The 17,014-nt window shown below is 48.7% G+C and overlaps 2 protein-coding genes across 7 annotated transcripts in view; one reads left to right on the top strand and one right to left on the bottom strand.

Moving 5' to 3' along the window:
- LOC128097123 (cyclin-dependent kinase 11B) overlaps positions 1-12,618 on the top strand; it is a 32,218-nt gene extending 19,600 nt beyond the window's left edge. For 3 of the 4 annotated variants that reach the window (XM_052717347.1, XM_052717348.1, XM_052717350.1), the window contains exons 8-20: positions 1,243-1,338; positions 1,423-1,587; positions 1,982-2,047; positions 2,752-2,927; positions 3,690-3,780; positions 9,858-9,979; positions 10,244-10,349; positions 10,667-10,788; positions 10,871-10,978; positions 11,094-11,210; positions 11,383-11,531; positions 11,776-11,965; positions 12,048-12,618. In XM_052717347.1, the coding sequence (XP_052573307.1) occupies positions 1,243-1,338; positions 1,423-1,587; positions 1,982-2,047; positions 2,752-2,927; positions 3,690-3,780; positions 9,858-9,979; positions 10,244-10,349; positions 10,667-10,788; positions 10,871-10,978; positions 11,094-11,210; positions 11,383-11,531; positions 11,776-11,965; positions 12,048-12,140 (1,601 nt within the window). In that variant the 3' untranslated portion in view covers positions 12,141-12,618. The remainder of the gene's footprint in view (positions 1-1,242; positions 1,339-1,422; positions 1,588-1,981; positions 2,048-2,751; positions 2,928-3,689; positions 3,781-9,857; positions 9,980-10,243; positions 10,350-10,666; positions 10,789-10,870; positions 10,979-11,093; positions 11,211-11,382; positions 11,532-11,775; positions 11,966-12,047) is intronic. The other variant, XM_052717349.1, reaches the window with a different exon arrangement.
- Positions 12,619-13,004: 386 nt separating this feature from the next.
- Mmp23b (matrix metallopeptidase 23B) lies at positions 13,005-16,994 on the bottom strand. Of its 3 annotated transcripts, none has more exons than XM_052717046.1 (8): positions 15,382-16,994; positions 14,763-14,902; positions 14,543-14,682; positions 14,308-14,475; positions 13,787-13,951; positions 13,595-13,705; positions 13,352-13,478; positions 13,005-13,233 (listed from the first exon to the last, which is right to left on the bottom strand). In XM_052717046.1, the coding sequence occupies exons 1-8, from the start codon at positions 15,535-15,537 to the stop codon at positions 13,059-13,061; spliced, it is 1,182 nt and encodes a 393-aa protein (XP_052573006.1). In that variant the 5' UTR covers positions 15,538-16,994; the 3' UTR covers positions 13,005-13,058. The 3 variants fall into 3 exon arrangements, with proteins under 3 accessions (XP_052573006.1, XP_052573008.1, XP_052573007.1); XM_052717048.1 differs by having other exon boundaries at positions 14,763-15,202; positions 15,382-15,483; XM_052717047.1 differs by lacking the exon at positions 14,543-14,682 and having other exon boundaries at positions 14,734-14,902.
- Positions 16,995-17,014: the final 20 nt, after the last annotated feature.

Here is a 17,014-nt window from a genome sequence, read left to right as displayed (position 1 = left end):
GGTCAGCCTGGGCTACCAAGTGAGTTCCAGGAAAGGCGCAAAGCTACACAGAGAAACCCTGTCTCGAAAAACCAAAAAAAAAAAAAAAAAAAAATGTGGGGGGAAAACAGTTAATGAAATTAAGGAAGACCTTGCCTAGCAATTTCTTTTGCACAATAAAATCATGTATTGGTGAGCCAGCAAGATGGCTTAGCAGGTAAAAGCTCTTGCCAAATGTGCTGACGTAAGTTTGATGCCTGGGATCCACATGATGGAAGGAGAAACTCACTGACTTCCACACATGCTCCCAGTAAGGCATGTGTTTCTTTTTGTTTGTTTGTTTTTTGAGACAGTTTCTCTGTGGGCATGTGTTTCTTTCTTTTTGTTTTGTTGTGTTTTGTTTTGTTTTAAGGTTTTATTATTTATGTATATGAGTGCTTTATCTACATGTACAACTTTCTGCCAGAAGAGGGGATCAGATCCCACTAGAGATGGTTGTGAGCCACGATGTGGTTGCTGGGAGTTGAACTCAGGACCTCTGGAAGAGCAGGCAGTGCTCTTAACCACTGAGCCATCTCTCCAGCCCTCAGGGCATGTGTTCCTTAACTGAGATATTTGTTGCTGATATTTTTGGAAGTGTTCTTTCAGTTAAAATATGAGTGGATGAACTATTTGCCATACACAGGGAAGCTGATCATTTTGTAAGCTTCATGTTAACTTTTGGGTGGTTCTGGCTTGTTTATTTAAGAACATTTTCCTATAGCTGGGAATGTACATAGTTTGTAGATTGCCTGCCCAGTGTTTGATCCCAAGCACCACATTTGAAAAAAAAAAAAAAAATGAGTATGGTAGGATAGGTCTATAATCCCAGTCTTCATGAGGTAGAAACTGGAGGATCAGAAGTTTAATGTTATACGCTGCTACGTAGTTAGTTCTAGTTCAGCCTGGGTTGTATGAAACCCTATCTCAAAAAGGAAAAAAATTAAGACTTGGAGAGCTGGATCAGTAGTTACAAACACTTGGTGCTCTTGTAGAGGACCTGCATTGTGTTCACAGCACTCACATGGCAGCTCACATCTATTTGTAATTCCAGTTCTAGGGAATCTAACACCCTCTTCTTGCCTCAGCATACACCAGGCACACATGATGTACATACATACAGACAAGTACTCATAAGATAAAAATCCGTAAGGTAATTTTAGAAAGAAAGAGTAATTTTTAAAACATCTCTCCAAATTCACCTGTGTATGGTTTATTTCAAAGTAAAAGAAGAGAAAATAGAAGAAAGAGACCTTCTGTCAGACCTCCAGGACATCAGTGACAGTGAGAGGAAGACCAGCTCAGCCGGGTCTTCATCAGGTATCTGAGGCCACCTGGCTGAGGCTTTGATGCTGCTGCCAGAGGAAAGCCAAGACCTACCCTGTGACTCTGTTTTATTTGTAGCAGAATCAGGCTCAGGTTCTGAGGAGGAGGAGGAGGAAGAGGAGGAGGAGGAGGAGGAAGAAGGGAGCACTAGTGAAGAATCAGAGGAAGAAGAGGAGGAAGAAGAAGAGGAGGAGGAAGAGGAGACTGGGAGCAACTCTGAAGAAGCCTCAGAACAGTCTGCGGGTGAGGAGCTGGCAGGTCGTATGAATGGTGCTGTTGTAAATGTAATTCTTGTTCACTGTAGAGTTTAGGTACTGCAGAAAGATAATTTGAAGTCTAATGTAAGCATATACCCAAATAAAGGTGCCTTACTCTGTGACATTCACATTGACTCCAAAATTGGGAGTGGAAATATGGTGGTTCAATCATAAAGTACTTACCTATTTTATGTGATGCTCTGGCTTCAATCCCTGATACCCCCAGGGAAATAACCCCCCAAATTGGTAGATAAGAACACCTGCTATTTTCCATACCTCTTGCTAACCATTAGGTTGGCCTGATACAGGGTAAACTGGCAGTTCCAAGTCCAGCTCTCAGCTCCACGCTGATCTGAGCACATGCCTGTTTTCTTTTGCAGAAGAAGTGAGTGATGAAGAAATGAGTGAAGATGAAGAGAGAGAAAATGAAAACCACATCTTGGTTGGTAAGGACCTCTTTGTGGTAGTGCCTGTCCCTGTATAGTGATTCTCTGAGTGAGGCTGCCTGGTCCTGTTAATACAAACCATCCACAGCACATAATACCTCATAAACTGAAGATTTTCCCTGGAAACAACAGAGAACTGCTGTCCTGACAGTGTCCAGAAACAGAGGTAGCCATCTGAGAGATGGTGTGATTCCCAAAGGACACATCTTTGGTCACTTTGTAGCGTGTGCTCACTGTGGCTGACATTACTGATAGAAAACAGCTTTATTGGATGGCATCCTGCTGTGTGCCCACTGTGACTTAGGTGCTGAGGATTCCCAGGATTTTGTGCTCAGGGAATGAGGTTATGTTGGAGAGCAATTTCTGTGTCTGGTGCACAGGCACTCTTAGGGGATGGGAGACCTGGCTGGGCCTCAAGCAGCTAACAGGGTTGTAACTTGGTGGACATGAGTTCTGGGCCTATCCACTACATGTGGCATCTACCCTCATCCTATGAGCCCAGTATCTAGTTCTGGCTCAGATTCTGACTTTGCCTAGATCACCAGGGCTCGAGTACCTTTTTCCCAGGAATGGGCCTTGTACTGGCTCCTTCTATGGAGAACACAGGACATGCCACTCCTATGTAGCACTCAGAGCCCCAGAGCAGGAGAAGGGATGGTTGCACTTACTTTCTCCTGGTCTATAATTAGATTTAACTCTCAAAGTTCCAGAGTCGCGATTTGACCGAGATTCTGGGGACAGTGAAGAAGGGGAAGAAGACGTGGGTGAGGGGACCCCACAGAGCAGTGCCCCAACGGAAGGAGACTATGTGCCTGACTCTCCAGCCCTGTCGCCCATTGAGCTAAAACAGGAGCTGCCTAAGTACCTGCCAGCCCTGCAGGTCAGACCCCTCCCCACGCATCCCAGGCTAGTTCCCTGTTTTGCTATAGAACAACAATGCTTCTGGTGCTGATGTCTCTCCTGAGGTGCTGACGTTCTCCATACAGTCTGACCTGTCATGGCATCAGCCTCTCAGGATCCTAGCTGTGGTCCTTCCTTATGCCTGGCATCACTGTGGGGTTTACTAGGTGCCAAGAGCCATGTGCTGGTGTTTCTGCCTTTGCTTCATCTCTAGATATGGCAAGGGATTCAGTAGAAGTGCATAGGACTGCAAACATTTGTTTAGGAAAATGCCAGTGAATAAATATATGACACTGCCTGGAGGATTTAGAGGTGTGGTCATCCTGGGTATGTTACCACCATTCTGAGCCCTTGTCACCTGCCCCCCAGTTCGTGCTTCCAACCAGTTGAGTCTAGCTGCAGACCACGCAGAGTAGTGGCACCCCAGTCCATGGTATGCATGGAAGGTTGGTACTAGGGACAGGCAGGCCATGCCCTCTCTAGGGTGGCATACTTCACCAGGCAGAGGATGCAGGTGTAAGAGAGATGATTTTTCATGCCAGTTCATTTAATGCAAAAGTGGTACATGGTCTTGGAAGGAGCAGAGAAAAGAACAAGTTGTTTATTCATACCAGCATTGCATGCTTGGTTCTTCTGAAGTCGCTTAGGCTAGTTTACCACTACACCTGCCCTGTACAAGGTACAGATAGTGTTAGGCCAACAAATATTACCGTTGAGCCCTCATGCCCTACTTCCTCCACAGGGATGCCGGAGTGTAGAGGAGTTCCAATGCCTGAACAGGATTGAAGAAGGCACGTATGGAGTAGTCTACAGAGCAAAGGACAAGAAAACAGGTAGGTTATCTATTAAGGAAATGTTAGGGCCAGGGACTAGTCAGCAGAAAACTCTGGCCTGCCCTGGGACAAAGAGTCATTTCCTGAGTAATGATGAGTTGGTTGCCCTGTATCGGTATAAGGTCAGTCTTGAGAGTTCTGAGAGGCAGTGCTTTCCATGGAGAGCCTCGGTCTTTGTGCAGACTCTAAAAGGAGTTGAGTGTCCTGCCCACAGCAGCTGGTCTGTGGTCTCTGCCTGTGCACTGTGTCAGCACATGGTTGTTAAATGTGGATTCGCATTTCCGTTGGATCTTTGGAAGTACCCCTACCCTTTCCTTGGTGCTAGTTCTCAGACCACTTTATACCTATATACCTAACACCAGATCTTAACTCAGATGATGATGCGGACTTGAGCCTCTTGGTATCTTTGGAAGTCAGAGGTCAGCCTAACTGTGGTTCTGCTGTTCACCATGGCAGTAGGTGGCAAGTTCCAGAGGTGAAAGATAAGGCCAGGAAAGTGGCAATAAGACTGGAGAGTGCTTTATAGACCCATAAGTTGGGGCCTTTTCCTTTTTTTTTTTTTTTTTTTTTTTTAAGATTTATTTATTTATTATGTATACAGAAGAGGGCACCAGATCTCATTACAGATGGTTGTGAGCCACCATGTGGTTGCTGGGACTTGAACTCAGGACCTCTGGAGGAGCAGTCAGTGCTCTTAACCTGAGCCATCTCTCCAGCCCCGGGGCCTTTTCCTTTTATTTTTATTTTTTGCAGTGCTGGAATTCTAGGCACTCAACCACTGTATTATACTACCTGCCCAAGCTTTTGCTGTTCTTCAGTTATTATATTATTATTATTATTATTACTGGTTTTTGGTTTTCTTTTTTTTTTTTTCTTTTTCTTTTTTTTTTTTTTGAGACAGGGTTTCTCTGTGTAGTTTTGGTGCCTGTCCTGGATCTCGCTCTGTAGACCATGGTGACTTGGAACTCACAGAGATTGGCCTGCCTCTGCCTCCCGAGTGCTGGGTTAAAGACATGCACAACCACCCCCACCACCACACACACATGCACCACAACCACCACCACCGCCACTACCCCCACCCCTCTTACCCCATCCCCCCACCCCCATCCCCAGCTTTAGTTAGTTTTTTTGATATAAGTTCTCCTATGTATCCCTGGCTAGCCTGGAACTCCCTATGTAGACCAGAATGACCTTGAACTCACAAAGATCTGCCTGCCTCCCAAGTGATTGGATTAGAGGTGTACACCACCATCTCTGGCTTGTCTTACTATTTTTAAGACAGGGTCTCTCTGAGTACTTGAGGTTGGCCTGGAACTTGCTATGTTGACCAGGCTGGCTTTGAGCTTCCATTCCTCCTGAGTGCTAGGATAATAGGTATATGCCAACACACCTAGCCACATTAAAGTTTTTAGTCCATATTTGTTTTCTCAGCTGTTTGGGTTTTTTGTTTGTTTGTTGTGTGTTATGGGATTTTTTTGTTTTGTTTTTACATGATTTTTTACATTTATGTGTATACATAGGGAGGAGGAATTTCATGTGCTCATGAATACAGATGCCCACAGAGTCCAGAAGCAGGTGTTGGAGTTCCTAGAGCTGTAATTACAGGAAATTGTGAGCTACTCAACATAGGTGCTGAGAAACAAGACTCAGGACATCAGGAAGAGCGGCAAATACTCTAAACTGCTGAGGCCTTGCTCCACTTCCTTTACATGATTTTTAAAATTTATTTTCTGATAATTTTATACATGTATACAATATATCTTGATCTTATCCACCCCCAACACCTCCCCTTCACACCTTTTGTGGTTTTTTTTTTTTCTCCCTAATTTTATAACTAACTTGGTTCAGTTAGTGCTGCCAGTGTGTGCCTAGGTGTGGGTCCATCCACTGGAGCATAAGCAGCCTACCATAGACCACACCTATGAAGAAAATAGTTTCTCCCAAGGATGGGGTCGTGAGCCCCTCCCACATCAGTGTTGAAATGTTGATTAGCTTGATCTTGTGGGTAACCAGCTGCTGTGAGTTTACGAGTGCAATAGCCATGTTGTGTCCAAAAGACTGCATTTTACAGTACTCCTCCCCATTCTTCAGCTCTTAACATCCTTTCTTCCTCATCTTTCATGAACCATGGACTGAGGATGATATCAGTGTCCCCTTTTACATGAACAGTTACAGGTCTCTACATCAACCACTGCCACTGCCACAAGAAACTTCTCTGACCAAGGTTCAAAGCAGCACTAATCCATGAATATAAAAATAAATATTTGGGGCTGGAGAGATGGCTCAGCGGTTAAGAGCACTGACTGTTCTTCCAGAGGTCCTGAGTTCAATTCCCAGCAACCACATGGTGGCTCACAACCATCTGTAATGAGATCTGGTGCCCTCTTCTGGCCTGCAGGCGTAATGCAGGCAGAACATTGTATACATAATTAATAAATAAATCTTTTAAATAAATAAATATTTAGAAGACAATTTGACAATGTGAGCACTTAGCAAAACAGTAATAGGTTCCCTCCTTGGGCCTATGCCCTCCCCAGCCATGAGCAGATTTACATTATCAGGTATAAATTCTCTTCTGTGGAGTAGGCCTAAAATCTATACAGAAAGTCATTGGTTACCCCATAACAGTCATGTTACTGTTTGCACCAGTGGGCACATTTTGTCTGGAAGATGGTATTATGGCATTCAGGGTCAGCTCTGGGTAAAGCCACTGATAGCTTTTCTTCCCCAGCAACTTGCATAGCATCTCCCAGCACTATGAAAGCTAGCCAGTAGGGAGGGAGGAAGTTTCCTTCCTGGTCAGTTCCAGCTTGATTTCTTTATGTCTTGCATTCAGAGTGTGTGGTGTATTTGGAGGTAAGGTCTTACCATATGTTTATGGTGAGAAACCAAGAGCATTAGCAATAGCCTGTCTTGTTTTTCAGGACCAATAACTTGTAGGGAAGTACCCGTGCCCAGCACTGGATTATCATTTAATGACCCATGTCTTCTGAGCAGGATTGTCCACCCACATAGGGCAGTTGATAGGTGTAGCAATCAGGTCATGTCTGGGCCATGCACAAGATCGAGCCAGTGAGATTCCCTTTTTAAAAAAATTATACTATCTAATAAGGGGTCTGGAGATGGCTCAGTGGTTAAGATTGGTTACTCTTAGCTGGGTGGTGGTGGGGCATGCCTTTAATCCCAACACTTGGGAGGCAGAGGCAGGTAGATCTCAGTGAGTTCAAGGCCAGCGTGGTCTACAAAATGGGTTCCAGGACGGAGAAACCTTGTCTTAAAAAAAAAAAAAAAAAAAAAAAATTTGATTACTCTTCTAAAAGACCCAGGTTTGATTCCCAGCACCCACGTGGTGGCTCACAATGATCTGTAACTCCAGTTCCAAGGGATCCAGTGCTCTCTTCTGGCCTCTGTGGGTCCTGTACATGTGTGGGACACTTAACATATATATTCAGGCGAAACACCTGTATGCATAAAATAAAATAAGTTAGATTGTATTATCATTTTTCAAAATAGTATGGTTTCATAAGGACTTTTCATATTTCTGTAGTTTTTGTTAACCTACCCCTCATTCTTTGCTCTCCTCATTGCCCCTCCCCATCTCTGCTTAAACCTTTAACCCCAAGTATACCCTTATTTGTTTTGGTTTTTGTTTGAGGCATGATCTCACTATATGGCCCTGGCTGTCTGGAACTCATTATGTAGAACAGGCTAGCCTCAAACTCAGAGATCCACCTGCTTCTGCTTCCTGGGTGCTGAGATTAAAGATGTGCCCCACCATGCCCAGCACTCCCCCTAAATTTAATATCGCATGTATTCTACTATCCTCTACTCCCTTTAAGGCCTATTCTATTTCCTCCCTATAATAGGCTGGTCTGGAGGTGCTATTTGTCTGTTATTGGCCTTAAGTGATCCAGGTGCTATTCAGAAATTCCTTGCCTGTGCCTATGTTTTGAAATGTACTTCCTACTTTTTCCTATATCAGTTGGTGAAGACAAAGGAGAGCATCTTAATTCACAGTCTTCTTTTAACAAACTGAAACATAACAATTTATCAATATAATATGTATTACAGCAACCTTGTGACAGAGCCCTCTTCTCTGTTCTATTGATCTCTGTCTTTATGCCAGTGCTATGTTAATTTTATTACTATGGCTTCGTGTGGTGTAGCTTGAAAACAGACAAAGTGGCACATACCTTTAATCCCAGCACTTGGAAGGCAGAGGCAGGCAGATCTCTGTGAGTTCCAGGCCAGCCAAGGGTACATAGTGATCTGTGGACACAAGGACCTTTGCGTCCCTCCACAGTAGTCCATCACTGAAGGAAGTCAGGACAAAACTCAAACAGGGCAGGAATCTGGAGATAGGAGCTAATGCAGAGACCATGGAGAGTTACTGCTTAGCTCAGCCTGCTTTCTTAGAGAACCCAGAACCACCAACCCAGGGATAGCACTACCCACAATGAGCTGGGCCCTCCACCATCAACCACTAATTAAGAAAAGGCCCTACATGGATGTGAGGGCGATCTGGCTGCGACATCTGTCACCCAATTGATCGCTAGGGCTGATCTGGCTGCTAGGCGGGTGTCCCCTTCCTCCCTCACCGCTCCATGTGCGTCCCTCCCGAAGCTGCACGCTTGGTCGAAGAGGACTACTTTCCCTGAATAGAGGAGGACCGGTCTTCAGTCAAGGGTATACAAGTAGCTGCGCTCCCCTGCTAGATCCTAAAAACAAGCTCTCAAGAAAAGGTCCTACAGCTGGTTGTATCACTAATAAAGAAAATTCTTTATGGAGACATTTTTTTCAATTGAGGTTCCTCCTTTCAGATGACTCTAGCTTGTGTCAAGTTGATATAAAACCAGCTAGGACAACTATTGTAGAAATATAATCATAACAACTGTAAATAGAGATATTTTGACTTTCCTATTTGAATTCCTTTTTTTTTTGTTTTGTTTTGGTTTTTTGAGACAAGGTTTCTCTGTGTAGTTTTGGTGCCTGTCCTGGATCTCGCTCTGTAGACCAGGCTGGCCTCCAACTCACAGAAATCCGCCTGCCTCTGCCTCCCAAGTGCTGAGATTAAAGGCATCAGCACAACTGCCTTTTTTTTTTTTTTTTTAGGACTTCTGGTACTATACTGAATAAGAATGGAGATGGTGGGCTCCCTGTCTTGTTCTTTATTATTAGTGGAAATGCTTATTTTCTTCTTAATGTGTACAGGTGTTTTACTTGCGTAATTGTGTATACCTAGTGCTAAGGAGGCCAGAAGAGGGCATCAGATCCTCTGGAACTGGAATTAAAGATAGTTGTAATTGGCCATGTGGGTGCTGGGAACCAAACCTGGGTTTGGGCAAGAGCAGTTAAGTGCTCTTAACTGTTGAGCCATCTCCAACCCCTGGAAATGCATTTGAGTTTCCCCCATTCAATATAATGTTAATTGTAAGTGTATCACATTTATCCTTTACCATGTTGAGATTTGTTCCTTCAGGAATTTTAACATGAGAGATGTTTGATTTTGTCAAAAAGCCTTTCTTGAGCATCTGTCAAGATAACCCTGTAATTTCTGTTCCTGCGTCCATTTATGTAATTTATAACATTGATTTGCATAGGTTGAACCATCCATGCATATTTTCTGAAAGCCAATTTGTTCATGGTGTATTATCTTTTTGATATGTTCCTGAATTCAGTTTACATTTACATGGTTTGTTTGTTTGTTAGTTTGAGGCAGGCCCTCTCTATGTAGCCCTGACTGTCTTGGAACTCACCATATAGACCAGACTGACCTTCAAATCACAGAGATCTCTATGTCCCTCACCAAAATGTTGAGATTAAAGGCATGTGCCACCATTGCTGGCTGTTTTGGGTTATTTTGTTTGTTTGTTTGGTTGGTTGGTTGGTTTTTTTAGTTTAGTTTTGGTTTGGGTTTGTTTGGGTTTTTGGGGTTTTTTTTTTTTTTTTTTTTTTTTTTTTGAGACATTGTCCCACTCTCTAGCCTAAAACTCATGGCAGTCCTCCTGCCTCAGCCTCTCCAGTGTTGGGATTACAAGCATGAGGCACCATGTCCAGCTTACACAGTTTTTTTACAGATGAAATTGTGGCTCTGAAGCGGCTAAAGATGGAGAAGGAGAAGGAAGGCTTCCCAATCACATCCCTGAGGGAGATCAACACCATCCTCAAGGCCCAGCACCCTAACATCGTCACTGTCAGGGTGAGGCTCAGTCTCCACATTTGGCATGCCCTGCCTGTATGGGAGGCTTATCCCTTGAAGGGACAAGAAAGAAGGGTTACGGCATCATCATAGGGCCAGGTGTTAGCACTTCCAAAGGTATCATCATCCCAAGATCTCTTAGTAGGTCTTTGCTGCCCACAGCATATGTCTTCAATTTCAGGTTTCCCAGAACCACTGCTTGCCGGGGTGGGGTTGGAGGTAAAAGCCATGCTCAGAACCCATAGATCAACTGTTAATTCCTAGGAAATCGTTGTGGGAAGCAACATGGACAAGATCTACATTGTGATGAATTATGTTGAGCATGACCTCAAGAGCCTAATGGAAACCATGAAGCAGCCCTTTCTGCCAGGTATGGCTGCATGCCTCCCTGGACAGCAGCCAATGCTGTCCAGACATGAGATAAAGGCAGAACACCCTGTTCTCTAGTATGTTGTGGGGGATCTCTGAGCAAAGGTAGGAATAGTGCCCTTCTAGTGACTGTGTGAGTAGTGGCTATCGTGAGCTCAGAGCCACCCTGGTCTGGAAGTGTTCCTGGAATGAACTTGCTGCAGAAGTCTAGTTGAAGCTGGGTTGCACAAATAACCCAGAGACCCTGGGCCCTTTTGCAGGGGTGTAGGGAACTCATGGGGCAAAGGAAGCAGGTGTATGATCTCATTACTCTCACAGGGGAGGTGAAGACCCTAATGATCCAGCTGCTGAGTGGGGTGAAGCACCTCCATGACAATTGGATCCTGCACCGTGACCTTAAGACCTCTAACCTTCTGCTGAGCCACGCTGGCATTCTCAAGGTGAGCCCCTATTCTTTCCCACCTCATCCCTGGAAACCCCGTCCATAGCCTGGTCTTATAGGCCACCCTGTCATTGTTACAGGTCGGTGACTTTGGGCTGGCTCGTGAGTATGGTTCACCCCTGAAGGCCTACACTCCAGTTGTCGTAACCCTATGGTATCGTGCCCCAGAACTGCTGCTTGGTGCTAAGGTAGGTTGAAGAGGAGTCTGAGAACCTTCCTTGCTCCATGGTGCCCTCACTCAAACTGATGACTGACACTAATTTGGGCCTTCAGTCATCTGAACCATGTTCTCTGGACTTTCAGGAGTACTCTACAGCTGTGGACATGTGGTCAGTGGGCTGCATCTTTGGAGAGCTGCTGACACAGAAACCTCTGTTCCCTGGGAAGTCAGAGATCGATCAGATCAACAAGGTTTTCAAGGTGATTATTAGGGCCAGCCTATCTTTCTAGAGAATGGCTGGCAATGTGTATGCAGAACAGGGATCAGGATTGGGACCCAGGCCACATTGTTTTCTTTTGGTGGTCTCTCTGATAAAAGAGACATATAGGCACCATGAAGTGCATGCCTAATTCAGAAATCTCTGTTTTTCAGGACCTGGGGACTCCCAGTGAGAAAATCTGGCCTGGCTATAATGACCTCCCAGCAGTCAAGAAGATGACCTTCAGCGAGTATCCCTATAACAACCTCCGCAAGCGATTTGGGGCTTTGTTATCAGATCAGGGCTTTGATCTCATGAACAAGTAAGTCTGAGGGTGGCACCATCTGCAGCCCCTAGGCTCCAGGCTGATTCTCTTGCAGAACTGCCCTGGGGCCTGGAAGCCCCTGAACACCAGGTTTTAGGAGATGCTGAGGCCCAGTGGGTCTCATCTCCTATCTCAACCTAGCTCCACAGGTATCCACCAACATGCTTTGCTTTGTCTGTGATGGGCACGTATGCCCTGATCCACACAGCAGATACTCACTGTCGAATGCCATTCTTTTCAGGTTCCTGACATACTATCCTGGGAGGAGGATCAATGCAGAAGATGGCCTCAAACACGAGTATTTCCGAGAGACTCCCCTCCCCATTGACCCGTCCATGTTTCCCACATGGCCGGCCAAGAGCGAGCAGCAGAGGGTGAAGCGAGGCACGAGTCCACGGCCCCCCGAGGGCGGCCTGGGCTACAGCCAGCTGGTGAGGGGCATGGCTAGTAGGGGTTCCCATGAGGGAGACTGGGCGGGGACACAGTCCTCATGGTGGCCACCTTACTTTGCAGGGTGATGATGACCTGAAGGAGACGGGCTTCCACCTCACCACCACCAACCAGGGAGCCTCAGCTGCTGGCCCTGGCTTCAGCCTCAAGTTCTGAGATCAGATTGACTGACCCTGGCCAGCTCGGTGGGACAGGCAAATCTGCTGAGTCAAGACAACCTTGTATTTTTTGTTGTTCTTTGTTTTCTCCATGTTGTTATTTGTTTTGGGGCGGGTTGTAAATTTGTAGAATTAAATCACATTTTTCCTTCTGGAAAGGAAAGACAGTTTTCAGAGTTGTCTATCTTTCCTAGTGAGGAAGGGTGGGCATCTATAGGTGCCAGAGTAGATGGCCAACCCCTCTGCACAGTAGGACCTGGTCTGGAGCTAGCTGGAGTAGTCTGCTTGTCAGTCTTGGAGGGTGGTGGCTTGTGTGGTGCATGAGGCAGCCTGATTAGCACTGGGGTGTCTAGACCAGCCCCATCCACACAGACCTTGGCCACAGATCCAGGTGTGTGACAACTCCAGCCACAGTGGGTTTTTATACGAGGTTGTTAATGTTTTAAGAAGTAGTAAACTATTCTTGGAGGAAGCTCTCCCGTATGTCTTTTTTTTCTTCCTAGCATGCTGGTTCTCCACTGGGCCTGGTGGGTGTCCCTGGGAATGGGAGCTGCGCCTATGACTGCTTGGGGCCTGTGTCTCTGCCTAAGCTGGTCCTCGGCCTCTTCCCTGTTCACACTGAAGCCTCACCTAGGGCCCGTGCACATCCTTCTCTCAGCACACCCTAGGTGATGCTGCTGATCCCTGTGCTTCATTTTACCCCACTGTTCTAGAGGCCATCTTGGCAAAACCCTTCTTGCACTTTGGGCTATGTCCTCACCAAAAAGGGCTTTGCAGCAGTAGGGAGTACTGACCCCAGGATCCCCACATCCAGGTGAGCAGAGACTGGCCCTCCCTCTTCCCATGAAACAGCACAGAGACATCAGAGAGAAAGTGCTTTATCTGCTGGTTTCCAGCACAGAGGCCGTTAGCAGGCTCAGCTCCTCACTCGGACCCGCCAGGAGTAGGTAGTGAGAACGCGCTGGTGCCGGCGCACCACACACGTATAGGTGCCTTCGTTGACTGCGTTGGCAATGATGCTCAGCTGTGCCTCACCCAGGGCCAGATAGCCAGGGTAGGAGAACTCCAGGGGCTCCTGGTCCTTGTACCAGCTGCAGGGGGAGGTTCCTGCATCCCTACCCATGCCAAGGGCCCCAGGATATACCCACCAGGGTACCCCAGGCAGCCCCAAGCCCCTCTAGACATGCCTGCCCGGTGCTGGTTACTCACTATACTTTGCCTTTCTTGTGTAGGATCCTCCGCCCACAGTGGAAGGTCATGTTCCTACCCTCTCTCACCAGCCTTGTTTTCATTCTGGTGGGTGGTGTGGTGGTAGCCACAGTGGGGAATGGGAATTCTACTCAGAGAATGGCGAAATGCCATGTTAGTGCTTACCCCATCAAACCAGGCCCAAGATGGAGAGAGACCTGAGTTTAAGAGACTCCCACCCAACCCCATCTGAGCCTCCATCACCATAGCAGAAGTCACAGCTTCTGGGGCAGAGCCTCTTCATGAGCCTCTGGTGGGTATCACAAAATCCCTTTCTTGCCCAGGATGTACACCCAAAAAGCCGGTCCAGGCAGCCTAACAGGAGGGCAACACGGCTCAGGGTTTGCCTAGAGCCCTACCATCCATCTGCCCACCCACCTGCCCCATTGTACCCACCATAGAGTCGGTGTAATCCCCACAGCTCATCCTGAGACAGCGTCTTCCAGCCTCGCAATGTGGCATTGATGTGCATCAGCGCCTGGTGTTGCTGTGAGTGCATCAGTCCCAGCGCATGGCCGATCTCATGGGCTGCCACATGCACCAGGTCTGTGAGCCATACGCCTGTGGGCCCCGTGGCTTAGTACTCGGGAGCCCTCGGCCCTTCCACTCCCAGTCTTGCTCCAGGAGGCCCAGCACTGATGGCGGAGCCCAGCTGCAAGCCACCCTTAGACCACAGCCAAGGAAGATAAGTTGTTCCCAGCCTAGGCTGTGAGCTTGGCCCTCAGGAATGCAACTCCAGCTCCCTCTCCAGTGGCATGGGGGGGAGGGGGGAGGCAGGAGACTCAGGCCTGTGAGAACCAGAATTCCTCTCAAACATTCAGCCCCAGGAAATCCTTCCTGCCCCAAAGCCCTCTGTAGCCCACATAGTGAAGAGAATGAGGCCCCCAGGAGGAGGCCAGACCAAGGAGTTGAATCACCTTTCTTCCAGCTGTAGCGTGTGGGGCCCAAGACCCAGTACTCGCTGTCATCAAAGTGAATGCCACCATGGGGTGGGAAGAAAGCGTGGGCCAGTTCACCCGTGGGACCGTCAAAGCAGTGGTGCAGAGCAGAGACCAAGCAGTCAGTGTGGTTGACTGGGTAGAAACCTAGGCAAACACAAGGCTGCAGTCACACTTGGGGCTGGGAGGGGTAGGGAGCACTTCAGACACCCACCTATCTGGAGGTCACTGGGGAGCTCAGGGGCCACTTCTCGGAAGCGGAATGGGGAGACATCACTCCACATGCGAAAGGCGGCAGCCAGGCCCTGCCTTGTCTCCTCTGGGTTTAAAAGGTTCCGTGGGAAGGAGAGAATCCTGGGGGTGGGGTGTTGGGAGAGTTAGTGTCTGAGTTACGGCCTGACACACCTGCCCTCCTCCCCGGGTCCAGGTGGGACCTGTATGTGAGGTTGAAGTGGTTCCAACGCAGCCTGGCTGGTGTCAATGTGTAGCGGCGTCTTCTGGGCACCAGTGTGGTCAATGGACTGGGGACCTGGGCAGTGGAGACCACTGAAGGGTTTGGCGCATCCATCTTTGTCTTCACAGGAAAAAAAGTGGATGTGAGGAGGCAGGAGAAAGAGTCTGTAGATCCCAATTGTTGCTGAAAGCTGGCTATTAGGCCATGGAGTGGAGGAAGTTAAGGATGAACCCTCCTTTGGGTTTTCCCTTTCCTATGCTTAATAAGTTGCTTTTACCCCCACCCCGATGCAGGGTTTAGGAGTGGGTAGGAGTGAGGCAGGCTTGGTGGCGCATGCCTTTAATCTCTGGGGGTTCTCTATAGAGGCCAGCCTGGTCTACAGGGCGAGTTCTAGGACAGCCAGTACTCCACAGAGAAACCCTGTCTCGAAAAATCAAAAATAAAAGTAGTCAATGAGAGTGGGCCGAGCTGGAGCGGGACGCTGCCTCCCACCACCAGCCACCACTGGACGGACACACTGAATCAGGATATCTGGGACTAAGGACTCACATGCAGCTCCACACACACCCTCCCCGCACCCGGCCCGCCTGTCCTCTCACCGCCGCACTCCAGGCGGTTTCTGCCGGCGCCCATGGCCACTCCAGCAACACCAGCGCGGAGAGAAGGCACAACCCACTCAGCACAGCCCCGAACCAGCGGCTCTGTTGTACAACACCCGATGCCTCCAGATCGACGACGCAGGCCCGGCAGCCCATGGCAGACTTGCTGTCGGGTTCAGGGCCACAAGGGGCAGCGCGACACAGGGACCTGGACCGCAGAGTTGGGGCGGAGTGGGAGGGGGGGTTGGCGGCGGGCGGCTCGAGTTACAACCCTATGGCGGGGCGAGGACCAGGAGCTGGTTTGTGAAGTGAACCAGCTGGCCTGTCGGGACGATCCGCATCCCCTAGGGGGTTCCAGGAACCAGGTCGTAGGGTCGGTGGCAGTGGCCAGAACGCCTTGAAGGATAGGGGTCTATCAGAGCGAGAGAAGGGGCTAGTAACAAGTGAGGCGCCAGGGCTCAGATTTGGGGAAAGGATATCAATTGCTCCCCATGCCCACCTGGTTGGGGGCTGAATGACCTTTTGGCTTTTCCCCTCAACCCCCTGGACCCACAATGAAATCCGGGAGGGAAACCTCCGTTTTGGTCCGTGGTGACAGAGAGTAACCAGCATACAGAGGGGAGCGCAGAGGCCCGGGGACGTGGCACTGAGAACAGGGTGGTTGAGCTGGCAGGGGGGAGAGACTGCAGTACGGAAGGGGCCTCAGGAAGACGGGAGTAGGAAGCCTGTCGGGGTCCTTAGGACATCTGGGAAGGGTCCGTTTCCGCCAAAGGGTGCTCTTGTTGGACCAGAGCAGGAGGTCTGGAGAAAGTGCCAGGACCAGGAATTCCTGCTCATGCTCAGAGGGGAGGGGGTTACAGGAACAGAAAGAATCAGGCATTGAGTGTGGCAGTCTGACAGGCTTCTGGCTTGGAGGGTAGGGGGTTAGGAGATATGGTCCGAGGCCTGAAGGGTAGACCAGGCAGCCCGTGGCTATACTGGGTGGCGGCCGAATGAGTGTGGCATGGCAATCCAAATGATGCCAGACCCAGCTGAGATCCCCAGGGCGGAGCAGACTGGGGGAGGGTGAGACAGCGAGATCGGGGGAATAAGAGCCAGGCTGAGGAGGGAGGGGCTCCTAGCCACACGTCTTGTCCCTCCCAGTCTTCCATGCCGGCTTTGGACCCTGGGTGACAGCAACACTGTACTGGCCAGCAGAGGTAGCACCAAGCCAAGCAGCTGGTGTCCCCGGCGGCCCCGAATAGCTGCGCTGGAAGTTCTTGAAAAGCGTCAGCCATCTGCTCTCCCCTCCTTACTAAGTATTTGTTCCAATAAGTGGACCCCTTCTCGCTTCTTCCCTCTGCCCCTGCTCAACTGCCAAGAACTTGGCGGACTCCCACCCGGGCCCTCTGAAAGGGGAGACTGCTTTGGCCAAAACCTAAATAGTCTAAGTCCCGCCCCAAGGGGGCGGAGGGAGGGGCGGGCACAGGGACAGAAGGAAGTGGGGTGAGCCCCCTATAGGGCCGAAAATAGAACCACCCTAAGCCTTTTAGTGCACTGTGTGGGTTTGGGGACCCTCTTGTGTCAAACCACAGCCGGGGCACTTGATGTGGCCTGTAACCACAACCAGAGTGTTCCTGACCTATAGGCAACC

The sequence above is a fragment of the Peromyscus californicus genome, unplaced genomic scaffold (genome assembly GCF_007827085.1).
Source record: "Peromyscus californicus insignis strain IS unplaced genomic scaffold, ASM782708v3 Scaffold_5__1_contigs__length_169319896, whole genome shotgun sequence".
Classification (NCBI taxonomy): Eukaryota; Metazoa; Chordata; class Mammalia; order Rodentia; family Cricetidae; genus Peromyscus; species Peromyscus californicus.
The sequence above is the reverse complement of the archived record's forward strand: the minus strand, read 5'-3'. Positions and strand labels throughout refer to the sequence as shown.

Coding starts and splice junctions, on each gene's coding strand:
- Mmp23b (XM_052717046.1), bottom strand. CDS start 15,537: ATGGGCTGCCGGGCCTGCGTCGTCGATCTGGAGGCATCGGGTGTTGTA. Junction 14,903..15,381: donor AAACCGCCTGGAGTGCGGCG/GTGAGAGGACAG, acceptor TTTCCTGTGAAG/ACAAAGATGGATGCGCCAAA. Junction 13,234..13,351: donor CACAAGAAAGGCAAAGTATA/GTGAGTAACCAG, acceptor CTCCCCCTGCAG/CTGGTACAAGGACCAGGAGC.